Here is a 22,372-nt window from a genome sequence, read left to right as displayed (position 1 = left end):
CACCGCTAAAATGATGGTAAAGCACTGCTAAAACTAGAAACATTTTACCATCAACGTCTGCCCGCTCCAGTGTGCAAGCAGCCTATAAAATAAAAACAAGTACTCAAAACTTTTGGCCGAAAAAAAAAAAAATAAAAAAAAAAAAAAATGGACTAACTTTACTGTTTTAGTTTAGTTTTTATTTTTTTTTAAATCATTTAGTGTATTTTTTTTTTCCCCCCCAAAAAAATGCATTTGAAAGACCTCTGCGCAAATGCCATGTGACATAAAATGTTGCAACAACCGCTATTTTATTCCCTAGGATCTCTGCTAAAAAAATATATATACTTTTTGGGGGGTCTAAGTGATTTTCTGGCAGAAAATACAGGACTTTTACTTGTAAGCAACAAGTGTCAGAAAAGATTTAGTCTTTAAAGCGGGAGTCCGCGTTTTTTTTTTTTTTTTTTTAAAGCCAGCAGCTACAAATACTGCAGCTGCCGACTTTTAAAATAGTGACACTTACCTGTCCAGCACGCCCGCGATGTCGGCACCCGAAGCCGATCTCTCGATCGTCTCTCGGGTGCTGCCGCCGCCATCTTGGGTATGGGAATCAGGAAGTGGAGCCTTTGGGCTTCATTTCCCGGTTCCCTACTGCGCATGCGCAAGTCGCGCTGCGCAATGAGGATGGACCCGCTGCCTCTGGGATCTGTGTTTCCCAGCAGGCAGCGGGGGACTTTTGGAAAGGGGCGTAATCTATGCCCCTTTCCGCAGAGAGCCATCCAGGAAGTGGGTGCAGATACCTGTACCGGTACCTGCACCCCCCTCCCCCCTGAAAGGTGCCAATTGTGGCGCCGGAGGGGGGGGGGGGGATTCCAATGAGCGGAAGGTCCACTTTAGGGTGGACCTCCGCTTTAAATGGTTAAACTGAGAACTCTACACACTGAGATGATTTCATTCATTCAAGTGTAAACATTGTATCTTTCTGTTATTTTCTTGGCAGGCTGCCCAGAGCGGAGGAAAGACGTTTCTATGAAGACTCAGGCAACTTACACTGACTTCTATTACATTTCCAAGTCCCGCTGTTCTAAATCGGCCCTTTTAGCAGCTCAATCGGCCGATGCCGATTAATTAAAAAACGGCAAATATCGGCCGATATATCGGTCGACCTCTACTTACAATTAAAGGGCGCCTGTCATTTCATATCCATCATGGCAGCACAAGTTAGTGGGCATCCATTCACCTACTGCCGCCACATCCCTCACCTTGCTGTGTCACTGCCGCATCACCAGCCATCTCATTAAAGTGAATGGGACTGTTGGTGAGTCAACAGCGGGTCAGAGGAGGAGCCACTGTGGGTCAGAGATAAAACAGTTGCTTTTTAAAAATTATGATTTAAGGCAAGTTGATTTAAATCAAATCCACCCTAGCAGCAAGTAAACATGTTGCCCCTGACTTTTGCGTGTTGAAAGCAGAAAACAATGGGCATCCCAGTCTGTAGTGCATGGGCTGTGTAGCCACAGACTGGTCAGAGTGTTCATGTTGACATGTGTCCACATCCAAAAATGGCTAAAATGGGCACCCGAGTAACAGAATAGGACCACAGAGCAATGGGAGAAGGTGACCTGGTTTGATGAGTCATGTTCTCTTTTACGTCATGTAGGCAGCCGGACGTATGTGCATTGTTTACCTGAGGAAGAGATGGCACTAGACTGCAATATGGGAAGAAGGCAAGCCAGCAGAGGTTTGTGATGCGTTGGGCAATGTTCTGCTAAGAAATCTTGAGTCCTGCAATTCAAGCTGGTCACACTTTGACACGTACCACCTACCTAAACATTTCTGCTGAGCAAGTACACCACTTCATGGAAACTGTATTCCCAGATTGGGTGCCATCTTTCAGCAGGATAATGTGCCCTGTCACACTGCAAAATGGTTCAAGAATGGTTTGAGGAATACGAGTTTGAAGTGTTGACTTGGCCTTCAAATTCTCCAGATTGCAATGCATCAAGCATCTGTGGGATGTGCGGACAAAACAAGTCTGATCCATAGAGACCCCATCTTGCAACTTACTGGGATTAAAGCGGAACTAAAGCCTCCTATTTGTTTTTAGCCATGGAAGCCGCTATCCTTGCCTCTGTTTGATCTTCAACTGCCATGGTACTGTACATGTGATTATTTATGAATCCAGCCATCTGATGATTTGACAGTTCAGATGAGGGCACACACCCAATGCGACCGTTAGCGATCCCAGCATTCCGGGAATAGAACATTTTTATTTTTAAACTGTTAAATTGATGGGTTTAGTTCTGCATTAAATGATTGGCTAACAGCTTGGTGCCAAATACTACAGAATACCATCAGAGGTATAGTGGGGTCCATGCTTTGATGGGTCACCATAAGGGGGATCTACTCAATATTAGGTGGGTGGGTTATGGCCTGTGGGGGTTAAGATGCCCCCTCCAGTCCTACCCTGCATTACCCCTAGGTGTCCAGAGAGACAGGCTCATGTACAGCAGACAAGTCACTACAACAACACCGTGTCCCTGGACATATGTGCACAGCACTGGTAATGGAATGATAGCAGAGCACCAAGGCATGGGACCAGTGCAAAGCATAGGGGGGTCAGCTACAAGTCATGACCCAGTTAGAGGGGGGCAGGCTGAGAATTGGCCTCTACAATCCACAAAGGACTAACACTCGCCCTACAGACACACGAACCAGCCAAACAACACTGCACCGGGTACCCGAGCGCAGCATTTCCGGCATTGCGGGGCCCGAAAACCTGATGAAGGAAGGCCGGCCTCTAATCCCATCACAGGCCTCAAACCTACCGGCGGGAAACGCGCGTTGTACTTCTTCTTTTTGCTCGGCATCGTCCACCGATAGGAATCCCGAACACCGAGGAAAGCAAAGGCGAAGAACAATTCACTGACCACAACTGCCGGGAGGACTGTCAGGATTTGTCCGCAAAATGGTGTTTAATAAAGTTCATCCTGTTGTTAAAAAAAAAACACTTCCTAGTACATTGTAGCGTGGACAATAAAGTTAGACTGTGGAGGGCTTCCGGTTCTTTGAGGTGTGCTTCCGCTTTGACAAAAACGATAGAAAAGTATGATTTACAGGGAACAGAAGGTGTTTCCTGTAGAAGTGGGATGGTGCTATGTTAATGTGCATGCTTGCTTTGAAGCTGCATTCCGGGGAAATGCGAAGCTTGGTGTTAATGTACTGTGTTCTCTGCTCTTCTTAATAAAGTTTCTATTTACATAACCCCCTCCCTCCCTCCCTACAGTCGCTCGAATATGGCTGCTGTCGCCTAGGTAACGGGGCCTACTACTGGAAATTTGAGCTGGCAGACATGACAACGGAGCCTCTCCTCCAGTAAGCCGCCTGTGTAGCTGCGTTTGGGGTATATGCTCCGGGTAATGGACGATCTTTTGTTTCCTAGTAGCTTGTGCTGTGTCCAGAAATGTGCTCTCTTTACCCCACATAGCATTTCCCATGACTTATTTCCAGCACTTCTCTCCTGTGTTATTTGCATGCTTTTTGCTTTGTTGTCTCTCTGTGTTACTTGTGTCACCTGGCACAGTGCTGGGCACTCTACTGCACCACCATAGCTCCTATCTGGCCCTTATTTGGAGCCAAATCCACCTGTCTTTTCCTCTTCAGCTGTCCCTTTTTATTCTGGTCCATAGCTCCCAACTGTCCCTTATTTGGAACAGTGTCCCTCCTTCCTCCTCATTTTGGTCTGATCTATATAGTTGTATATACAATGCAGTACTTATCATTCAAAAAGTGTTTTCCAGGGCTAAACCTTTCATCCAAATTCTAGGCTGCTGCATTTGTAAATGGCAAAAGCCAACTTAAAGGTATAATATTGGTAAAAAAAAAAAAGCATTTGTGTATTTAACTAATTTCGTTTGTATAATTTTCCCTGAAGGGGGCGTGGCAAGTGGTGTGGCCTATGCCTACATACTTTTGCTAATCGGTGTCCCTCGTTCTCATCTCAAAACGTTGGGAGTAAGGATGAGCTCAGGCGTGTTCGCATACGCCACGTGCAGAGCCCGCCAGGAAGTCGGTGCTGCCCTAATCACAGGCAGTGAGACATTGCCCAATCTCTGCAGCCACGCATCGGAACAATGTCTCACTGCCTGCGATTAGCACAGCGCTGCGCCGACTTCCTGGCGGACTCGGCACGTGGCATATGCGAACACGCCTGAGGTCATCCTTAGTTGGGAGGTATGATGATCTAGTCCAGCCTTTCTCAACCTTTTCAACACAGAGGAACCCTTGAAATAGTTCTCCGGTCTCAGGGAACGCCTGCTAAAAATTAGAACTCTACAACTCATGATACATTAGTGTGATGGTCAGTAACAGGAATGGTCCTTACACTTGTGGTCATTGGGAAAATTACCTCCTTACAGATAGTTAAAAAGACCAATGGTGTCAGTGGGAACTTATCTGAGAGGCAGAAATTGCCCAATGCTGAAGGAACCCCTAGCAACCTTTGGGGGAACCCTGGTTGAGAATCAGTGATCTAGTCTGAAAGTTGCATAAAGTTTGCTGAAATCTCTAACCCCCCCCCCCCTTTTTTTTTTTCTTTTTAAATCAAGCTATCTATAGTTTTAAAAAAAAAAATCTGGCCTTATCACCGTCTGCCATTTTCTCCTAGACTAGAGGGCTCTTTTCTTCTCATCTTGCTGCTTTCTGGGATACTGACATTAGATATCCTGGAAGGCATTACTTTCCATTCATGTAAAGAGATCTCGCACTGCGTGCATCATTGGGGGACAGGCTGCAGGAACCAGAGCAAGACAACCAGATTGGGGGTGAGAGGACAGTACTGGATCTGTTGCTCTTGAAAAGCTGCTTTCACACTATTTTCCTGGGAAAAAAAATGCATATGTGTTTTTGCCGCATTTCTGGTGCTTTCCATTACTCAACTTTAATTAAGGCTGCATTCACACTTGTGCGATGCAGGAACACAACAATATCACACATCCTTTGACATACTGCAGTGCCAACTTGCTAAACTTAAGTGAAAATGCATGGTAACAAAGTGACGTGCTATTATGCGATTTAATTTTTAAAAAGTGCTCACGCTTCTCTTGTGCGATTATTATGTGTAGGGCGGCCCACTGAAATGACTACTGTACCAGCACAGGTGTGTTCAGATTATGATGGGACTAGGGATGAGCTCAGGCGTGTTCGCATGGAACACGTGCAGAGCCCACCAGGAAGTTGGCGCAGCGTTGCGCTAATCACAGGTAGTGAGACATTGCCCGATCTCTGCAGCCGCGCATCGGGACACGCCTGAGCTCATCCCTAGATGGGACCACAACACGTTTTTAGTTCTGCATTCTTCCAGCATTTCTATTAAATCAAAAGTCCACGCTGGAGTGCTGGGATTTTAAGTCTAAACAAGGAACAGATGGCTATACGAGAATTTTTTTTTTTTTTTTTATTACCCATTGCAACCAATTGGTTACCACCCGTTGTTTCTGCAAGACAGAATTGAAAATGAAATAATGATTCTAATTGGCTGTTATGGGTAACGCACAATTTTCTTGTTAGGACACTTTTTATAAATAGGTCTCACAGTGCAGTAAGTAGTTAATTAAATTTTTCAAGTCTCAGCCCTCATGTGGAAGGCCAGAATACACATGCATTTGAAATTTGTGTCTGACGGTTTGAGAATCACTTTGACAGAAGTGAAGTGCAATGTTTGAATTTTGGTTTGAAATGTGAAAAATGGCCACTAATTGAAGTTATACTTTGATTGCCTGTGTACACTAATCCTAAAAGTGACCACCCCCTCCTCCTCAAAAAACTCCACACCTTTGGTCTCCGTGACTGTACACTTCACTGGTTCTCTTCCTACTTATCCAAACGCACCTTTAGCGTTTCATACAACTCTACTTCCTCCTCTCCTCTTCCTTTCTCAGTTGGAGTCCCCTAAGGTTCTGTTCTTGGAGCTCTCCTATTTTCAATCTACAGCTCCTCCCTGGGTCAGCTGATAGCCTCCCATGGCTTCCAATACTACCTCTATGCTGACAACACCCAAATCTATTTCTGTACCCCTCAGCTCACTCCCTCTATCTCCTCACGTATCACTAATTTACTATCAGATATATCAGTCTGGATGTCACACCACTTCCTCAAACTCAATCTATCCAAAACCAAACTTATAATTTTTCCTCCGCCATATGCCCCTTCCCCTGATCTCTCTGTCAATATCGATGGTACAGCTGTAAGCCCATCCCCACATGCCAAGGTTCTAGGTGAAGTCCTGGACTCTGAACTCTCATTTAAGCACCACGTCCAATCACTGTCCAAATCCTGCCGCCTCAACCTCTGCAACATCTCCAAAATATGCCCCTTTCTAACCAACAACACAACAAAGCTCTTGATTCACTCGCTGGTCATCTCTCACCTTGACCACTGCAACTTCCTTCTCATTAGCTTACCTCTACATAGTCCATCACCTCTACAATCCATCATGAATGCTGCTGCCAGACTCATCCACCTTAACAATCGCTCTGTCTCTGCTACCCTCTCTGTCAATCCCTCCACTGGCTTCCGCTCAGCCAAAGAATTAAATTCAAAATACTAACAACTACATACAAAGCCATCCACAACTTATCCCCCAGCTACATCACTAGCCTAGTCTCTAAATGCCAACCTACTTGTTCTCTTTGTTCCTTTCAAGACCTCCTGCTCTCTATCTCCCTCATCACCTCCTCCCATGCTCGCCTCCAGGACTTTTCCAAAGCCTCTCCAATCCTATGGAATGCCCTACCCAAATTGTCTGCTTATCTCCTACTCTATTAGCTTTTAGACGATCCCTGAAAACCCTTCTCTTTAGAGAAGCCTATCCTACCCACACCTAACAACTATATTTTCATTTTCTCCATCAGCTCACCCCCACAGTTATTACCTTTTGTTGTCACTTGACTTCCCCTTTTAGATTGTAAGCTCTAACGAGCAGGGCCCTCTGATCCCTCCTGTATTGATTAGTATTTTAAGTGTACAGTCTGCCCTCATGTTGTAAAGTGCTGCTTAAACTGTTGGCGCTATATCAATTATGTATAATAATATACAGATAGCCAGCAGCTGTGACTGAGCCCTGAATGGGGGAGTAGCACCAATGAGAGCCATCAACGTAACGTACACCAATCGGGCATAACTTTATGATGACAGACAGGTAAAGGGAATAACATTGATTATCTTGTTACAATGGCATCTGAAGGTCAGTGGGGATATTTTAGACAAGTAAACTTGTTGTTCTTGAAGTTAACCTGTTGAAAGCAGAAAAAATTGGCATCCCAGTTTTTTGTGTATGGGGCTGTGTAGCCGCAGACTGGTCAGGGTGTTAATGCTGACAGCCAAAAGTGCCTACAATGGGCACATGAGCATCAGAATAGGACCACCGAGCAATGGAAGAAAGTCACTTGGTCCGATGAGTCATGTTCTCTTTTACTGCATGTGGATAGCCAGACATGTGTGCATCACTTACCTGGGGAAGAGACAGCCAGCTCCCTGTGACATAAACAATAAAGATGGGGGTGCAGGAGGAATGGTGTCTCAGATCCGCTATGTCCCTCGAGGAGACCAGGGGGGCTCTGAGGCTACTAGGCCTAAATATGCCATGGGAAATAATAATAATAGAAACAAAAATAAAAATAATGGTTACCAACATGCTACTGGTCCCCCACGATATAAATTGAATTTTAACCCCCCCAAGGGGCTTAGGACCCCAGACTCAGAGGCTACCCTTTGGAAATGAGTTTTCCGCACAAAGGACTCCCTATGAGGGACCATTTCAAAGGACACCCATAGGAATAATCTCTATGGCCCAAGGGAGTATAGGGAAGACCCCAGAGATCGGGTTAACCAACGTAGGAGTGACCCAGTGAGACAGATCCCCAGAAATCCTTGTATACCTCTTCAGAATAGATTTGCCCCTTTATCCCAATATCAAGACAGGATCTATGAGGCTGACCTTGCTATTATGCAACACCCTAATGCTGTGTCTCAGTTTAGAGATAACTATCAGGAATCCCCCTCTGAATTTGAAAGAACTGAACATTCTAGTTTTTTTCCCCCTGGGCAATACCAGGCCAAAAAGGGGTTACGAAGAAAGAGAGGCCTCAGAGGGGGGAGGAGGATACGGTCCAAAGAAAAGAACACAATAGATATTGGTGGTGTCTTTAACCTGAGTTCTGTCCAATTATCTGTGGGAGAACAGAAAGTTCTTGGTAATGGTCTCAAGTTCGCTCCCCCTCGTTCTCTCAATAAATTTGAAACTTTTATTGATGTTCATAAGTTCATTCGTAAAATGCACATCAAGAGACATTATCTCTTAAACCCAATTGGAAACCGTAGTCAGGTTTCCTCTACTAGTGTCTATCAGAACAATAATGTGGTATCTTCTAATACCTCTCAGACTACGGCTGTTGACATTCCTGTTTTGGGTCCTTCTGGAGATAATGCTATAGTTCAGATTAAACATACCAACTTGTCTAACGCATCACTCTTTAACCCCCCAGGCTTTGTAGCTCCATCTATCCAGGTCTTTAAGGAGATGGTTATTAAAGATTTGATTGCTCTTAAAAGCCCTAGACTTAGGAACAATCGTGATTTACAGCATAATCTGAAACAAATCTGTGCTCATAATGATATTGTTATACGACTGGTGGACAAGGGGGGTAGGGTGGTCATTCTAAATAAATCTGACTACCTTGATGAGATGAATAGGTTATTGTCGGATAGCGTGACATATACGAAATTGGGGTTTAACCCAACACTGAAATATAAAAAAGAGCTGTTATCTCTGATTGATAAGGGTTTTCAGCTGGGAGTTTTGAATAAAAAAGAAAAGGCTTATCTCGTTCCCTCTGCTCCGAGGGTGCCAGTGATTTACTATCTACCTAAAATCCATAAGCATCTATCCAAACCCCCAGGCCGGCCTATTATTAGTAGCATTGATTCTGTTACGGCCAGAATAAGCAGATACATTGATAACTTTTTACAACCCCTTGTGGTCAAAACCTCTGCATATTTGAGAGATACTACTCCGGTTGTTAACTTGCTGATGGATTGTGGTTTTAGAGAGGGTTACATCCTTGCCACTGCGGATGTGGCCTCTCTCTACACCATTATATCACATCAACATGGCTTTGAGGCTGTCAAATTCTATTTGGAGCAAGAAAATTCATTATTACCAGTACAGAGGGAATTCATTCTTAATCTCCTAACCTTTGCTACTAGTCACAATTATTTCTGGTTTGGGGGGAGTTACTTTTTACAATCCATCGGCATGGCTATGGGCGCTAAGTTCACCCTGAGTGTGGCAAACTTATTTGGGAGGGTGAGGTTATTTATACCAACCCTCCTAAAGAGCTGCGTTTATGGAAACACTATATAGATGACGTGCTTCTATAAGGCTGCTTTCACGCTGGGGCGGTATTCAGGCGTTACAGCGCTAAAAATAGCGCCTGTGTAACGCCTGAAAAAAACCGGCCCCTTTAACTCCGGTGTGAACGCCGGAGGGCTTTCACACTGGAGCGATGCGCTGGCAGGACGGTGAAAAAAGTCCTGCTAGCCGCATCTTTGCAGCGGTGAAGGAGCGGTGTATTCACCGCTCCTTTACCGCTCCTACCCATTGAAATCAATGGGACACCGCAGCAATACCGCCGGCAAAGCGCCGCTGCAGCGGCGCTTTGCGGGCGGGTTTAACCCCTTTTCGGCCGCTAGCGGGGGTTAAAACCACCCCGCTAGCGCCCGCACACCGCCGCTAAAACGACGGTAAAGCGCCGCTAAAAATAGCGGCGCTTTACCGCCGACGCTGCTCCCGCCCCAGTGTGAAAGCAGCCTTATGGAAAGGTGATTTACCCTCCCTGGAAGCTTTCTTTTTGAAGCTCAATTCGAACGATAGGGGCATTAATCTACAGTATGAAACCAGTCAGACGGAAATTAACTTTCTGGACTTGAATATATCGGTAGTAGATGGTAAATTAATAACCACTAGTTTTTTTTAAGGAGACAGATCGGAATGCTTATATACCGCATAGTAGTTGTCATCATGCTTCATGGCTAAAGGCTGAAGGATCAGGCAAAACTCTACTAACCTGATAGACTACCAACAGCAGGCGCAAGTCTTAAAAGCTAGATTTCTTGAGAAATGATATAGGGGGGATGATATCAAAGAGGTCATCGCCCAAGTTGCTAATATGGATAGGGATGTTATGCTTGATACCTCTAAAAGGGTCAGACAAGTTAATGAAGGATATGCATACTCCTTTGTGACAAGATACTCTAATCAGCATTTTTCTGTCAGAAAGATCTTTAATAAATATTGGAGTCTTTTGAAGAATGATCAAGTCCTTGGAACAGTGTTACCTGACCCTCCAATTGTTATCTATAAGTGGGCACCGTCTATACATCACATGATTGCTCCAAACGTTATTGACCCCCCAAGACTATCTCTTTCTTCCAGACTATGAACGGCTTCTATCCTTGCAGGAAGTGCGAGGTTTTTGGTATTAATTCATTTAGGGCGCGTAGATGTGAGAGTTTTCAGTCTACTCAGACTAATAAAACTTATAGGGTCCTTATTAACATGTATGTCCCAGTTTGTTGTCTATATGATACAGGGCCCTTGTTTAAAACAGTATATAGGCTGCACTAAAAGAGCTTTGCATGTGCGCCTTTCAGAGCATATAGGCAATATTATACGTGGATTTAGCAAGCACAATTTATCAAGGCACTATGCCAAGTATCATGACAAAAGATTGGAGGGGACTCTATTTATGGCCCTAGAAAAATTACAACCCCACTGGAGGAATACCATTAGGGTCACAGCTATCTCTAGACTTGAGACCAAATGGATATTTGAGATGCAATCTCATGTCCCCCATGGTCTCAATGCTGAATGGGATATTAACTATTTTATCAATAATTCTTAATAGGGAAGTTTTAAAAACATCATTTTTTTTAAAACAAAATACTTTTTTCTTTTTTTTTATTAAATCTTTTTGTTTTTAATTTTATATTTTTTGTTTATATACATATATTAAATTTATATATTTTTTTAATATACTTTTATTTTGTTAATATTTTTCGTTTTTGTAAACGGTGGGCCACTGTGTTCCCTTAGCTGTTTTTCCGTTTTCCACAATCTTTTTATTTCATATATTTTTTCTGGCTTTTGTCCAGTAAGGGGCGACATATTGGCTTGGTTAAGTAAGCCTTGTCGTGTCCCACTCTTTTCTCGATGCTTCCTGCGTTGCCCAACATTTATATTAACCACCACCTGTGTGTGCTAGATGCGTTCTAACGCCTAGGATAGCAGTGGTTATATGCATTCTCTTTTTTTATTTTTTTTATTTATGGGTTTCCAACATCCAAGATGGATGCACCTATCTTAGTGAGGCGTGCCAGTAGTCAAAATGGTGGTGCCTATCGAGCTATCCCAGGCGACCAGCTTTTAAGATAGCGCCGCTTGGGTATTTAAACGTCTAGCCCGCTGACGGCGTCACTTGGCCAATCCTCAGATGACGTCCCCTTGTGACAAAGTGCGTAGGGTGGGGCCAGTGACGCTGACGGCAGCACGCTATACCTGCGTTTGTTGGGCTACAGGAATACAGCGGGAGCACTGTAATGCTCATCCTTGATGTTACTTGCTAATGTGAAGTCCCTTTTTGTAAGTGTAACTTAATTATTTTTATTAAAACCATGAATGATTACACTATGGAGGCATCTTTTGCTTTTTCTCTATGAGCAGCACAGCTGTACTTTCTGTAATAAGCCTGTAAGCAGCCTAGAGGAACCATAAGGTTTTTGGGAACACCTGTGAAGTTTCCCTGTGCTTGGAGAGACCGTCTGTGGTCATATGGAGTCAGTAAAGGTACCCTAACTCTTTCTTCGGTGGATCACGATCTTTTTCCGGACTGAATCACTGGTTGGGATTAAGGAATATCTACCTCACATCTATTTCAGACTGGACTTTTTTCACACACTTGTTGCATGTATCACTACTATTGAGGATTGTTTTTTTACTGATTATTTGAATTAATGTGGTATTTTCATAGGAATAACAATTTTTTTCACAGCATCTTGGTGGTTGCTTGCCTTAGTTTCATTTAGTAAGGCTCTTCTCACTATCATTGGGAAATTGAATTAATTAATTTATTTTATATTGAGAAGTTGAATTTATTTACTTGTTTAACTTTAACCACTTCGCACCCGCGCTATAGCCAAAAGACATCTTTGGCGCGGACGCTAACTGCCGGGAGGCCCTGGACGTCCTCCCTTTAACTTCCCCTATGCGCGCCACCGCAGGCACGCATCGGGGAAGTTCTGTGCTGGCCGTGTCCCCCCGGACACAGCCAGTCACAGATCGCTGTAAACGGCCAATCACATCGGCCGTTTACAGCATGATCGGCATGCCAAATGAGAGATGATCTCATATGTAAACATATGAGATCATCTCTCATCGCCGGCTTTCCCTCCTCACACAGACAGCGTGTGAGGAGGGAGATATGAACCGCTGCAGAGAAGCAGCGGTCAGTGTAAAAAAATAAATAAAAATAAAATAAAAATACAGTGCCCATCTGTCCCCACTGCCAGCTGTCCCCACTGCCACCTGTCATCTGTCCCCAGTGCCATCTGTCATCAGTGCCACCTGTCCTCAGTGCCATCGGTCCCTAGTGCCACGTGTCAGTGGCATCTGTCATCAGTGCCATCTGTCATCAGTGCCACATAGTGCCATCTGTCATCAGTGCCATATCAGTGTCACGTGTCATCAGTGCCACATATTAGTGCCATCAGTCATCAGTGCCACCTGTCAGTGTCACGTGCCATCTGTTATCAGTGTCACGTGTCATCAATGCCAAGTATCAGTGCCACCTGTCATCAGTGTCACGTGCCATCTGTCATCAGTGCCACATATTAGTGCCATCTGTCAGTGTCACGTGTCATCAGTGCCACGTATTAGTGGCATCTGTCATCAGTGCCACGTATCAGTGCTACGCATCAGTGCCACGTCAGTGTCACATGTCACTGTCCTGGTGCTCCAGGGCCTTCAAAAGTATAATAGGTAGTCAACAAGTTAGATGTGTAATTTATGCTCCTAGAACACGTGATGGCGCTCCCTGCATGTTGGGCCTCTCTATGTGGCCATGCTGTGGAAAAGTCCCACACATGTGGTATCGTAATATTCAGGAGGAGTAGCAGAATTTATTTTGGGGCATTATTTGTGGTATACACATGCCACGTGAGAGAAGTAACCTATTACAATGACAATTTTGTGGAAAAAATTCAAATAAAATAAAAAATCTTAATTTTGCAAAGAATTGTGGGAAAAAATTACAACATCAAAAATCTCACCATGCCTCTTACTAAATACCTTGGAATGTCTACTTTCAAAAAAGGGGTCATTTGGGGGGTATTTGTACTTTCCTGACTTGTTCGGGTCGCAAGAAATGAGATAGGCCACCAGTACATCAGGTGTGATCAATTTTGTATGATTCGCACCACAGCTTGTAGACTCTCTAACTTTCACAAAGACCAAATAATATCCACTAATTTGGGTTATTTTTTACCAAATATATGTAGCAGTATAAATTGTGGCCAAAATTTATGAAGAAAAATTTATAATTTGCAAAATTTTATCACAGAAACAAAGAAAAATGCATTTTTTTTTCAAAATTTTCGTTATTTTTTCACTTATAGCGCAAAAAATAAAAACCCAGAGGTGATCAAATACCACCAAATGAAAGCTCTATTTGTGGGGAAAAAAGGACAAAAAATTAATTTGGGTACAGTGTTGCATGACTGAGTAATTGTCATTCAAAGTGTGAGAGCACTGAAAGCTGAAAGTTGGTCTGGGCAGGAGGGGTGTTTAAGTGCCCAGTGGTTAAACCTGGTGGGTGTCTGCTTTAGTTTTATTCACTAAGGTTTTTTTTCACCACTACAGGGAAGTCATATGAATTTTTTATTTATTTATTCATTTTCTATCACTATATAATATTTCAAAGTTATTTACAACACTTAATTATAACCCACTTAGATACAATGTAATTGCATTTAATTAAATAAAGCTATAGTTGATAGTGATTTCTACTTTTTTTTTGTGTGTGTTTTAAGTGAGCATAGACAAGAATAAGTATTACCTGTTCCAAAACAAACTAATCTTCCATGTGTTACCACCCACTGGTTATCTCCCCAAATAAAAAAAATAAAAAACGTAACTGGCTCAAACACACAGCGTGCTGCCCTGCTCTAACTACTATATCTGGTTATCTCCCCCTTCTTTCCAGGTAGGTACTACACTATATCTCACAACCATATGTTTTGCATATGCTTTGATCTCTGATTATATGAATATAAGGTCTGGTAGGGCTTATGTATGAGCAGATCTGTGTTCAGTTCCTGGCCAATGTATCATTTTGAATTGCTGTGACCTCTTGCCTCACTTAAAACAACTTTCATGACGCCAACATAGCAGCATACATATGATATAGCTTGGCCCCTATATCCACCCACAGGAAATCTACAAAAGTCTGACTAAGAGCAACCTGCCCAATTTTTAGATCTCTAAATTTGAGCGTTTGCCTATGAAGACAACTGCAAAGTAGCAGGCTGGTTGGCACAGTGCACCTGCCTCAGGCGCTACAGAGAAGATTTAAGGGCTTGTACATCGCTGGACATCAATGGAATCCTGGTCCAGGCTTCCATGTCCATTGTAATAAAAGCTTGATTATACATTTTAGCCCTCCCTGTTTAGCTCGCTATTTATCATATATATGCTGCCATATTGGCATCAAAATGGAAACTTGTATCAAATACTTACTGTAATTTTCCTTTCCTAATGCCAATCCATTGCAGCATATGAACCCTCCCTTTTTTGATCTTGATATTTGTATGGGGAATGGGGGAGGTTGCTCTGTCAGACTTTTAGATTTAGACAGGTCCTGTCGGTGGATATATCATGTATGCTGCCATGGATTGGCGTCAGTAAAGGAAAATTGCAGTAAGTATTTTATACAAACACATGTAGATTTTTGAAAGCTTTTGCTTAAGAATATATTTAAGAATAATAATGTCACCACTTATTCTATAACATTCGCAATGGTCCAATTCAATCTTGAAGAATATCAGTCTAATGCCCTGTACACACGGTCGGACTTTCCGATGGAAAATGTGTGATCGGGTCATGTTGTTGTAAAATCCGATCGTGTGTGGGCTCCATCGGACCTTTTCCATCGGAATTCCTGACACACAAGTTTGAGAGCTGGATTTAAAATTTCCCGACAACAAAATCCAATCGTTACAATTTTGATCATGTGTAGACAATTCCGACGGACAAAGTGCCATGCATGCTCATAATAAATTACGAGATGAAAGCCCGTTTATAGTCCCGTCCTACGTGTTCTACATCACCGCGTTCAACGATTGGATTTTCCGATGACCGTGTGTATGCTAGACAAATTTGGCCAAGTTTGTGCGACCGTGTGTATGCTAGACAAGTTTGGGCCAAAATCCGATGGATTTTGTCATCGGAAAGTCTGACCCTGTGTACAGGGCATAATACATTACTAAACTTTTTAATTAACTTTTGATTAACTTTTTAACCACTAGAGATCCGCACTATAGCCAAATGACGGCTACAGCGCGGACCTGCTTTGCCGGGACTATGTCTATTGTTGTCGTCCCTTGCACGAGCTGGCTGCACGCCCCCTGAGGGGCGCGCTCTGTGATCAGCTGGGGCCAGCTCATCAGTGCCCACCTGCCCCCTGCCAGTGCCACCTAAGTAGGGGAAAAAGTGATACCCATCAGTGCCACCCATCAGTGCCCACAATCTGCCTCAACAACAGTGCTGCACCTCAGTGCCACATATCCGTGCCCATCAGTGTCATCTACCAGTGCACATCAGTGACGCCCATCAGTCCCATCTAACAGTGGTACCTATCAGTGCCCATTAGTGCCACCCATCAGTGCCATATTATCTGTGCCCATCTTTGCCCATCAGTGCTGCCTTATCAGTGCCCATCAGTACTGCCTTATCGGTGCCACCTTATCTGTGCCTATTAGTGCCGCCTTAACTGTGCCTATCAGTGCCCACCAGTGCAGCCTATCAGTGTCCACCAGTGCAGCCTATCAGTGCCCACCAGTGCCGCCTCATCAGCGCATTTCAATGAAGGAGAAAAATTACCTGTTTGCAAAAATTTATAACAAACTATTAAACATGATTTTTTATTTTTTTTTATTTTGCATCTTTTTTTGTTTGTTTAGCAAAAAAATAAAACTCTCAGCTGTAATTAAATACATCCACCTAGCTGTACAAAGGGTCGCTGGTTCGAATCCCAACCATGACACTACCTGCTTGGAGTTTGCATGTTCTCCCTGTGCCTGCGTGGGTTTCCTCCGGGTACTCCGGTTTCTTCCGAAACTCCAAAGACATGCTGGTAGGTTAATTGGATCCTGTCTAAATTGTCCCTAATATGTGTATGTATGAATGTGAGTTAGAGACCTTCGATTGTAAGCTCCTTGAGGGTAGGGACTGATGTGAATGTACAATTTATATGTAAAGTGCTGCGTAAATTGACAGTGCTATATAAGTACCTGAAATAAATAAATTGTTAAGTATAGTATGAAGCCATCTCAAAATATCCCAATATTCTTAAGCCTGAGGACAAAGGTCTGGAGCCAATAATCACTGCAGAAGTATTGAATTTAAGGTACACAAGGGCGATTTTTAGTCATGTGGAGCTAAAAGCACAAGCGATCATTGGTTCCATTGAAACACATGACCGACATTGGAAGCGAGTTCTTGGGAGATTTTAGTCATGCAATCAGTCGAAGGACAATAGTACATGCTCCAAAATCAATTTTTGTTGCATACAACTGCCGCAATTATTTTTAGCTCTGTGAAACAGTTGTAGTATAATCCAATTTGTGTTTTTTGTTTTTTTCTACACAAGTATGGCCAATAGGAAAGTTAGCATTTTTTTTCCCTTTTTTTTTTATATTAAACTAAAACTAGAGACAAAACATTTTTAGATTTGGATCGAGTGGTAATGGGTTAAATCTATTGCTGTTTGTGTCCCAATTAGGGGGAGAATCACTCTCTCTAATCGCCAGTGTCACCAGAAACGTAAGTCATTTTTAGTTGCCCCCAGAACAGCAATAGAGGGAAAAGGTTTCAATGGGACACCATGACAATTGTGTAACAGGAAATTTCCCTCACATAGATATCCTCTCACTTTCTCTTGAGTCACAGGAAGTAAAGAGTTTTCTTTCTAATGAGATACAGATGACAAAAAAAATGTCAGTGGTTTTAATCCCCCTCCATTTAATCCAAAATGTAAAAAAAAAATTGTTAGCTTTAGATATTCTCATAAAGCTAGGGGTTGTGAGGCGTATTGTCCTTTTACAATAAATAAGAAACTAATGTTCAATTGCAATAAAACTTTTATCAAGATATGAAAACCATATATAACAGCAAAACAACAATAGAAGTGCAGCACAAGAACTGCACTGTATGTATTACAGCAAGGATGATGCTTGACCCTTTGGTATTGCAAATCTTATTTTTTTTTTTTAAACTGCTTTGTAAAAATCTATTTCGATCCCTTACCAATTGCATATAACCCAGCACACATGATATTGCAACTTTTTTATTTATGAAAACAGCAATCACCAATACGCACCCAGACTTAAACATACCCCAAGTCAACCAAATATCTTCCAGATATGCTTTGACTGTTTGAGCGGTCTCCATAAAGTAGCAGAAAAAAATGCACTGTCCTTTCCCACTGATTTAAATGTATCAGAAAGATCTCCCAGAATACTACAGTACTCACTTTACCTGGAAGCATATCCCCCATCTGGGTAATATCATTCAGCAAAGATATATTTATTTATGGAGAAGGTGGCACAGTGGCTTAGTGATGAACAATACTGTCACACAGTACCAGTTTGACTGTGGTCATGACTGTCTATCAAGCAGTAGGTCTATTTCTGTCTTTGGGCAGAGAGATGTTGGCGTAGTCGATGAAATTAAAATAAAAGGGAAACCAAAGTTCAAATAAGTTTATATCTGTGTGCTGCCGTTATTTATTCTACTATGGTGACAAGGGCAGAGTTTATCCTGTATGCCACAGGGTGTTATATACCTACTATCCATATTGAGAACAAAGGAGAACACCCAGAGCCTTGGACCTCTTTCTTACTGTTAAAGCTTCAGTCACCTGTAGCCATGGCTGACCCTTTTAGATGCATTTGGTGTCTTTGCTCTGGATATAGTCTGACAGTTAGACCCCTTTCACACTGGGGGTCGTTTTTAAGGCGATTTAGCGCTAAAAATAGTGCCTGTAAAGCGCCTGAAAAAAGCCTCAGCTGCAAACCCAGTGTGAAAGCCCAAGTGCTTTCACACAGGGGTGCTACACTGGCAGGGCATCACAAAAAGTCCTGCAAAAGTGCTAAAAATAGAGCCGCTTTACCACCAACGCCCGAGCGCTTTCAGTGTGAAAGGGCTCTAAGGGTAAATGGTCTTCCTTGGTTGGCTGGGTGACATTGCAGTTTCTTTTTATACACTATATTAAAGTAGAACTATGGCTTCCTATTAAAACAAAAAGAAATGTGCTGCAGCACTAGATTAACATGTATCTCGATTTACAGTTTTCTCTTAGTCCCCCTACAAAATCTCAAAAATACCTATTGAGCCTGCCATTGCCCACCTTATACAGCTTCCTGTGATGGTGTGACAATGATGCTGCACTGCTTCTGAATTCAGAGCAGGGTTGTCATTCTCCTATAGGCTGTAGCTTGTCAATCAGCACCTTGCCACAACTAGTTCTGCCCACTATTTTTTTGACTGGCAGCACTGCTGCTGTTGCTGAAACCCTCCCAATGTGAGCTCCAGTGTCTTTTATGATAAAAAAAAATGTATGCTTCCAGTTTAGCTCTTAATATTAAACATAGCTTTTTTTGTATTATTGTTTATGGTTACATTGTGTTCAATACACAATGGTCAGTAATTAACAATCTTGTCCACCACACATTTTATTTGATGTACTAATGTCTTACTTAGGCCCCTTTCACACATGCGGATGATATGTCCGTATTTCATCCATCCGTTTGCGGATGAAATACGGGCATACATTCATCCCTATGGGATAGCGGGTGTCTGCGGATGAACATCCGCAGACACCCGATTTCCTCCACCTCCGCAACAGTCCGATTCTGCAGACGGAGGAAAATCCTATTTTTCTATCCGTCTGCAGAGCGGATCGGATGAACACGGACACACGGTCCGTGCTCATCCGATCCCCATAGAGGAGAGCGGAGAGCTGACAGTAATGATCCGCCCCGTGATGATCCGCTCGCTCAGCGGGGATCGCTCCGTTGTCCCCGCTGAGCCGGCTGCAGACAGGGCGGTCTCCGCACACTGTGCGGGGACCGCCCTGTCAGCTCTCCGCTCTCCTCTATGGGGATCGGATGAGCACGGACCGTGTGTGAAAGAGGCCTTTAGTAGAAGTTTTGTACTTCAGTTGTGATAGCAGAATCTTAACCCTATCAAAACAGTCAGTGTTGATGGGGGAATCCCTCCCGTGGAACTATTGCTGGGAGAACACAGTGATTATTGCTGGTGGCTGTAGTTGCTAGCAATAATTGCATGAAAAATTCAACATGCTGGTTGTACCCAAGTTGATCAGCCCATACAAGGTTTGAATCTCGTCGGGTCCCTGCTGCCCCAGCTGAGATTTGAACCATCTGTGGCCAGCTTTACTGTTTGGGTAGTTTTGATGTCATATGGTTTGCAGAACATCTCACTATGTCTTTTTTTTTTTTTAACTTGTATTTTTGTCACATACTTTGGCATAATTCATATTGACATCATAAAACAGAGGTCTTCAAACTACGGCCCTCCAGTTGTTCAGGAACTACAATTCCCATCATGCCTAGTCATGTCATGTCAGAGCTTTACAATGCCTCATGGGATGTGTAGTTTTGCAACAGCTGGAGGGCCGTAGTTTGAGGATCCCTATTCATAAAAGATGCTTTGTGAATTGCTTTCCAATTTTATAAGAGAAACAAAAAATGTAATTTGCATAATAATATTGTAATGATTCTGGCAGAGGAGATTGCACAGTGCGCCTTTTCTGTGATTATACTACAACCTGTTATCACGTGCGCTTTTCAACTTCATTTAGATTTCCTTCTTTTTTTGGTGTATTCCTTTAATCATCAAGGTTGAAAAAAAAAGGCCCAAGTCTATTTTTATTCTAATTTATGGATATGTCAATCCAGTGAAGGCAAAGGTGCTTTTCATTTTTAAACCACCCAACAAAAACAATGTATGTCTTCCCAACTCCATAAATAGCAGCACGATAAAGATGCATTCCCCAGATCGATAACATACAGTATGTTTCCCAGTTCACTAAGCATGTTTATGAAATAAAGTTAAACATATAGTAAAAATAACAGTATTTCTGTTTTTGTCATGGTAGCTGTACAAAAATGGCAGATTGCGAGGAGGGAGAAAGGTGGTCAAAAGGATCAGAAGACCATGCTGCAGAAGCAATGGCTGCTGATATGGACCCCTGGATAATTTTTGATGCAAGAAAGACTCCACGTGCTGAGTTTGAAGAGTGGCTAGAAACGTATCGTCCTTCCAGGGTCCCTCGTTTTGGTAATCCTGAGGAAGGATCTGGACCAGTGGGTTGGTTGGCTGTGTATGGCCCTGGTTATTGTCCACAGATTGAAGGTGGAAAAGAACTTCAGGATGCCTGGGACAAGCTTCAGAGTACAGGACGCAAAATCAACTATGAACTTGTGCGAGAATTGGCGCTTAATTATGGTGTAATATCTGGAAAATGGCTGATGCATTTAGACACAGGCTTTAAAGTTGACCATGCATGGCGTGGAATAGCCACTGCAGTGATAGAAGGTCGCCTTAGTGTAGCAAAAGTAAGTCCTTATCAGCCAGAGAGTAAACATGTTATATGTGTGTATACATGTGACTTTACAGATGAGGAAAGCATCATGCAAACAGATGCTGTCATTCGCAGCTCAGGTGTGAAATGCCTACTAACTTACAAGCCAGATGTGTACACTTGCCTAGGCATTTATAGAAACAACCAGTGGCAAATATGTCCCACCATTTATGAAAGTCGATATGATCTGGAGTGCATTCCTCGGAGATCCAGAGTTACTAACAAAATAACGAACACAGAAGTGACATAGAGTCTTTGAGTGAAACTCTTGCTTATTTTACAATTAAAACGAGCATACAATCAATTTGTTCATAATTTGTGTGGATTGTTTGGTCATTATTGTGTTCTAAGGACCAAACTACGCTGAAATACCTGACTGTGTCATTTGCTTTACATGTATATGTGCTTACAATAAATAAATATGTGTACATCATTGAGCTCATTATATATAGGAATAGTTAAGCTGTTTATGTATTAAAAAGAAAAAAAAATCTCTTAAAAGGTCTCTAAACTCATCTACACCCCAATCACATAAAGGGTGGAAAGACTAACAAAAAAGTAATAAATCACCTAATTAGACTATTTCCTTGTCAAAAGATTATATTTAGTGCATCAAAATAGACAATACAGATAAGTTATGGAACATATGACTAGAGGTCGACCGATATGGGTTTTTCTCTGGCCGATGCCGATATTCAGAAATCGCGGCGGCTGATGGCCAATATATGATGCCGATTTTTTTAATTAATTTTTTTGGGCCAATATGTTAGGTCGATTTTTATTTATTTATTTATTTTTTATCCTCTTAATCTCATAAAATCTAAGAGTTAGACACCTTTCACACTGGGGCGTTTTTTGCTCCCCCGCAGTCTGTGTGAAAGCCCAAATGCTTTGACACTGAGGCAATGCGCTGGCAGGACGTTAAAAAAAAAAAAAAAAAGTACCACAAGCAGCATCTCTGGAGCGGTGTATACCACTCCTCCACCACTCCTGCCCATTGAAATGAACAGGCACCGCTGCCGAAGTGGCTGCAATGCGATTTGGCAGCAGCGCTTCATGGGCACATTTAACCCTTTCCTCGGCCGCTAGCTAGATTATAAGTGCCCCGCTAGCAGCCGAATAGCGCCGCTAAAATGACGGTTAATCGCTCCTAAAACTAGCAGCATTTTACCGTCAACGCCTGCCTGCTCCAGTGTGACAGCAGCCTTAAGTAATAAGTGATACAGAAAATTTCTTACACAATAAACATTTATTAAACAAAACAAACCTCCAATCAGTTCACTTGTATGTATAATTTTAGATAAAAAAAAACTATATATATTAAATACACAAAAACAGGTAATCAAAACTTTTGGATGAAAAAAATGGGCTAACTTTACTGTTTTAGTTGTTTTTTT

The 22,372-nt window shown here is 42.6% G+C and overlaps 2 protein-coding genes across 3 annotated transcripts in view; one reads left to right on the top strand and one right to left on the bottom strand.

Annotated features, from left to right (window-relative positions):
- The window catches only part of DRAP1 (DR1 associated protein 1), a 57,775-nt gene extending 54,800 nt beyond the window's left edge, over positions 1-2,975 (bottom strand). The window contains exon 1 of the mRNA XM_077456367.1: positions 2,808-2,975. Coding sequence (XP_077312493.1) covers positions 2,808-2,849 — 42 coding nt within the window. The 5' untranslated portion in view covers positions 2,850-2,975. The remainder of the gene's footprint in view (positions 1-2,807) is intronic.
- Positions 2,976-3,195: 220 nt separating this feature from the next.
- Positions 3,196-21,408, top strand: CUNH11orf68 (chromosome unknown C11orf68 homolog). Of its 2 annotated transcripts, none has more exons than XM_077456353.1 (2): positions 3,196-3,354; positions 20,490-21,408. In XM_077456353.1, exons 1-2 carry the CDS (start codon positions 3,332-3,334, stop codon positions 21,223-21,225), a joined length of 759 nt encoding a protein of 252 aa, XP_077312479.1. In that variant the 5' UTR covers positions 3,196-3,331; the 3' UTR covers positions 21,226-21,408. The 2 variants fall into 2 exon arrangements, with proteins under 2 accessions (XP_077312479.1, XP_077312483.1); XM_077456357.1 differs by having other exon boundaries at positions 3,264-3,395.
- The last annotated feature ends 964 nt before the right edge of the window (positions 21,409-22,372 follow it).

This window comes from Lithobates pipiens, unplaced genomic scaffold (assembly GCF_037356315.1).
Source record: "Lithobates pipiens isolate NorthernLeopardFrog02 unplaced genomic scaffold, aLitPip1_a1.2 Scaffold_10, whole genome shotgun sequence".
NCBI classification, from domain to species: Eukaryota; Metazoa; Chordata; class Amphibia; order Anura; family Ranidae; genus Lithobates; species Lithobates pipiens.
This window is presented reverse-complemented; position numbering and strand designations above follow the sequence as displayed.

What these genes read in the sequence shown, in the direction of transcription:
- CUNH11orf68 (XM_077456353.1), top strand. Translation starts at nt 3,332, where the DNA reads ATGACAACGGAGCCTCTCCTCCA. An exon ending in ACAACGGAGCCTCTCCTCCA is followed by an intron (nt 3,355 to 20,489) that starts GTAAGCCGCCTG and finishes TTGTCATGGTAG; the next exon opens with CTGTACAAAAATGGCAGATT.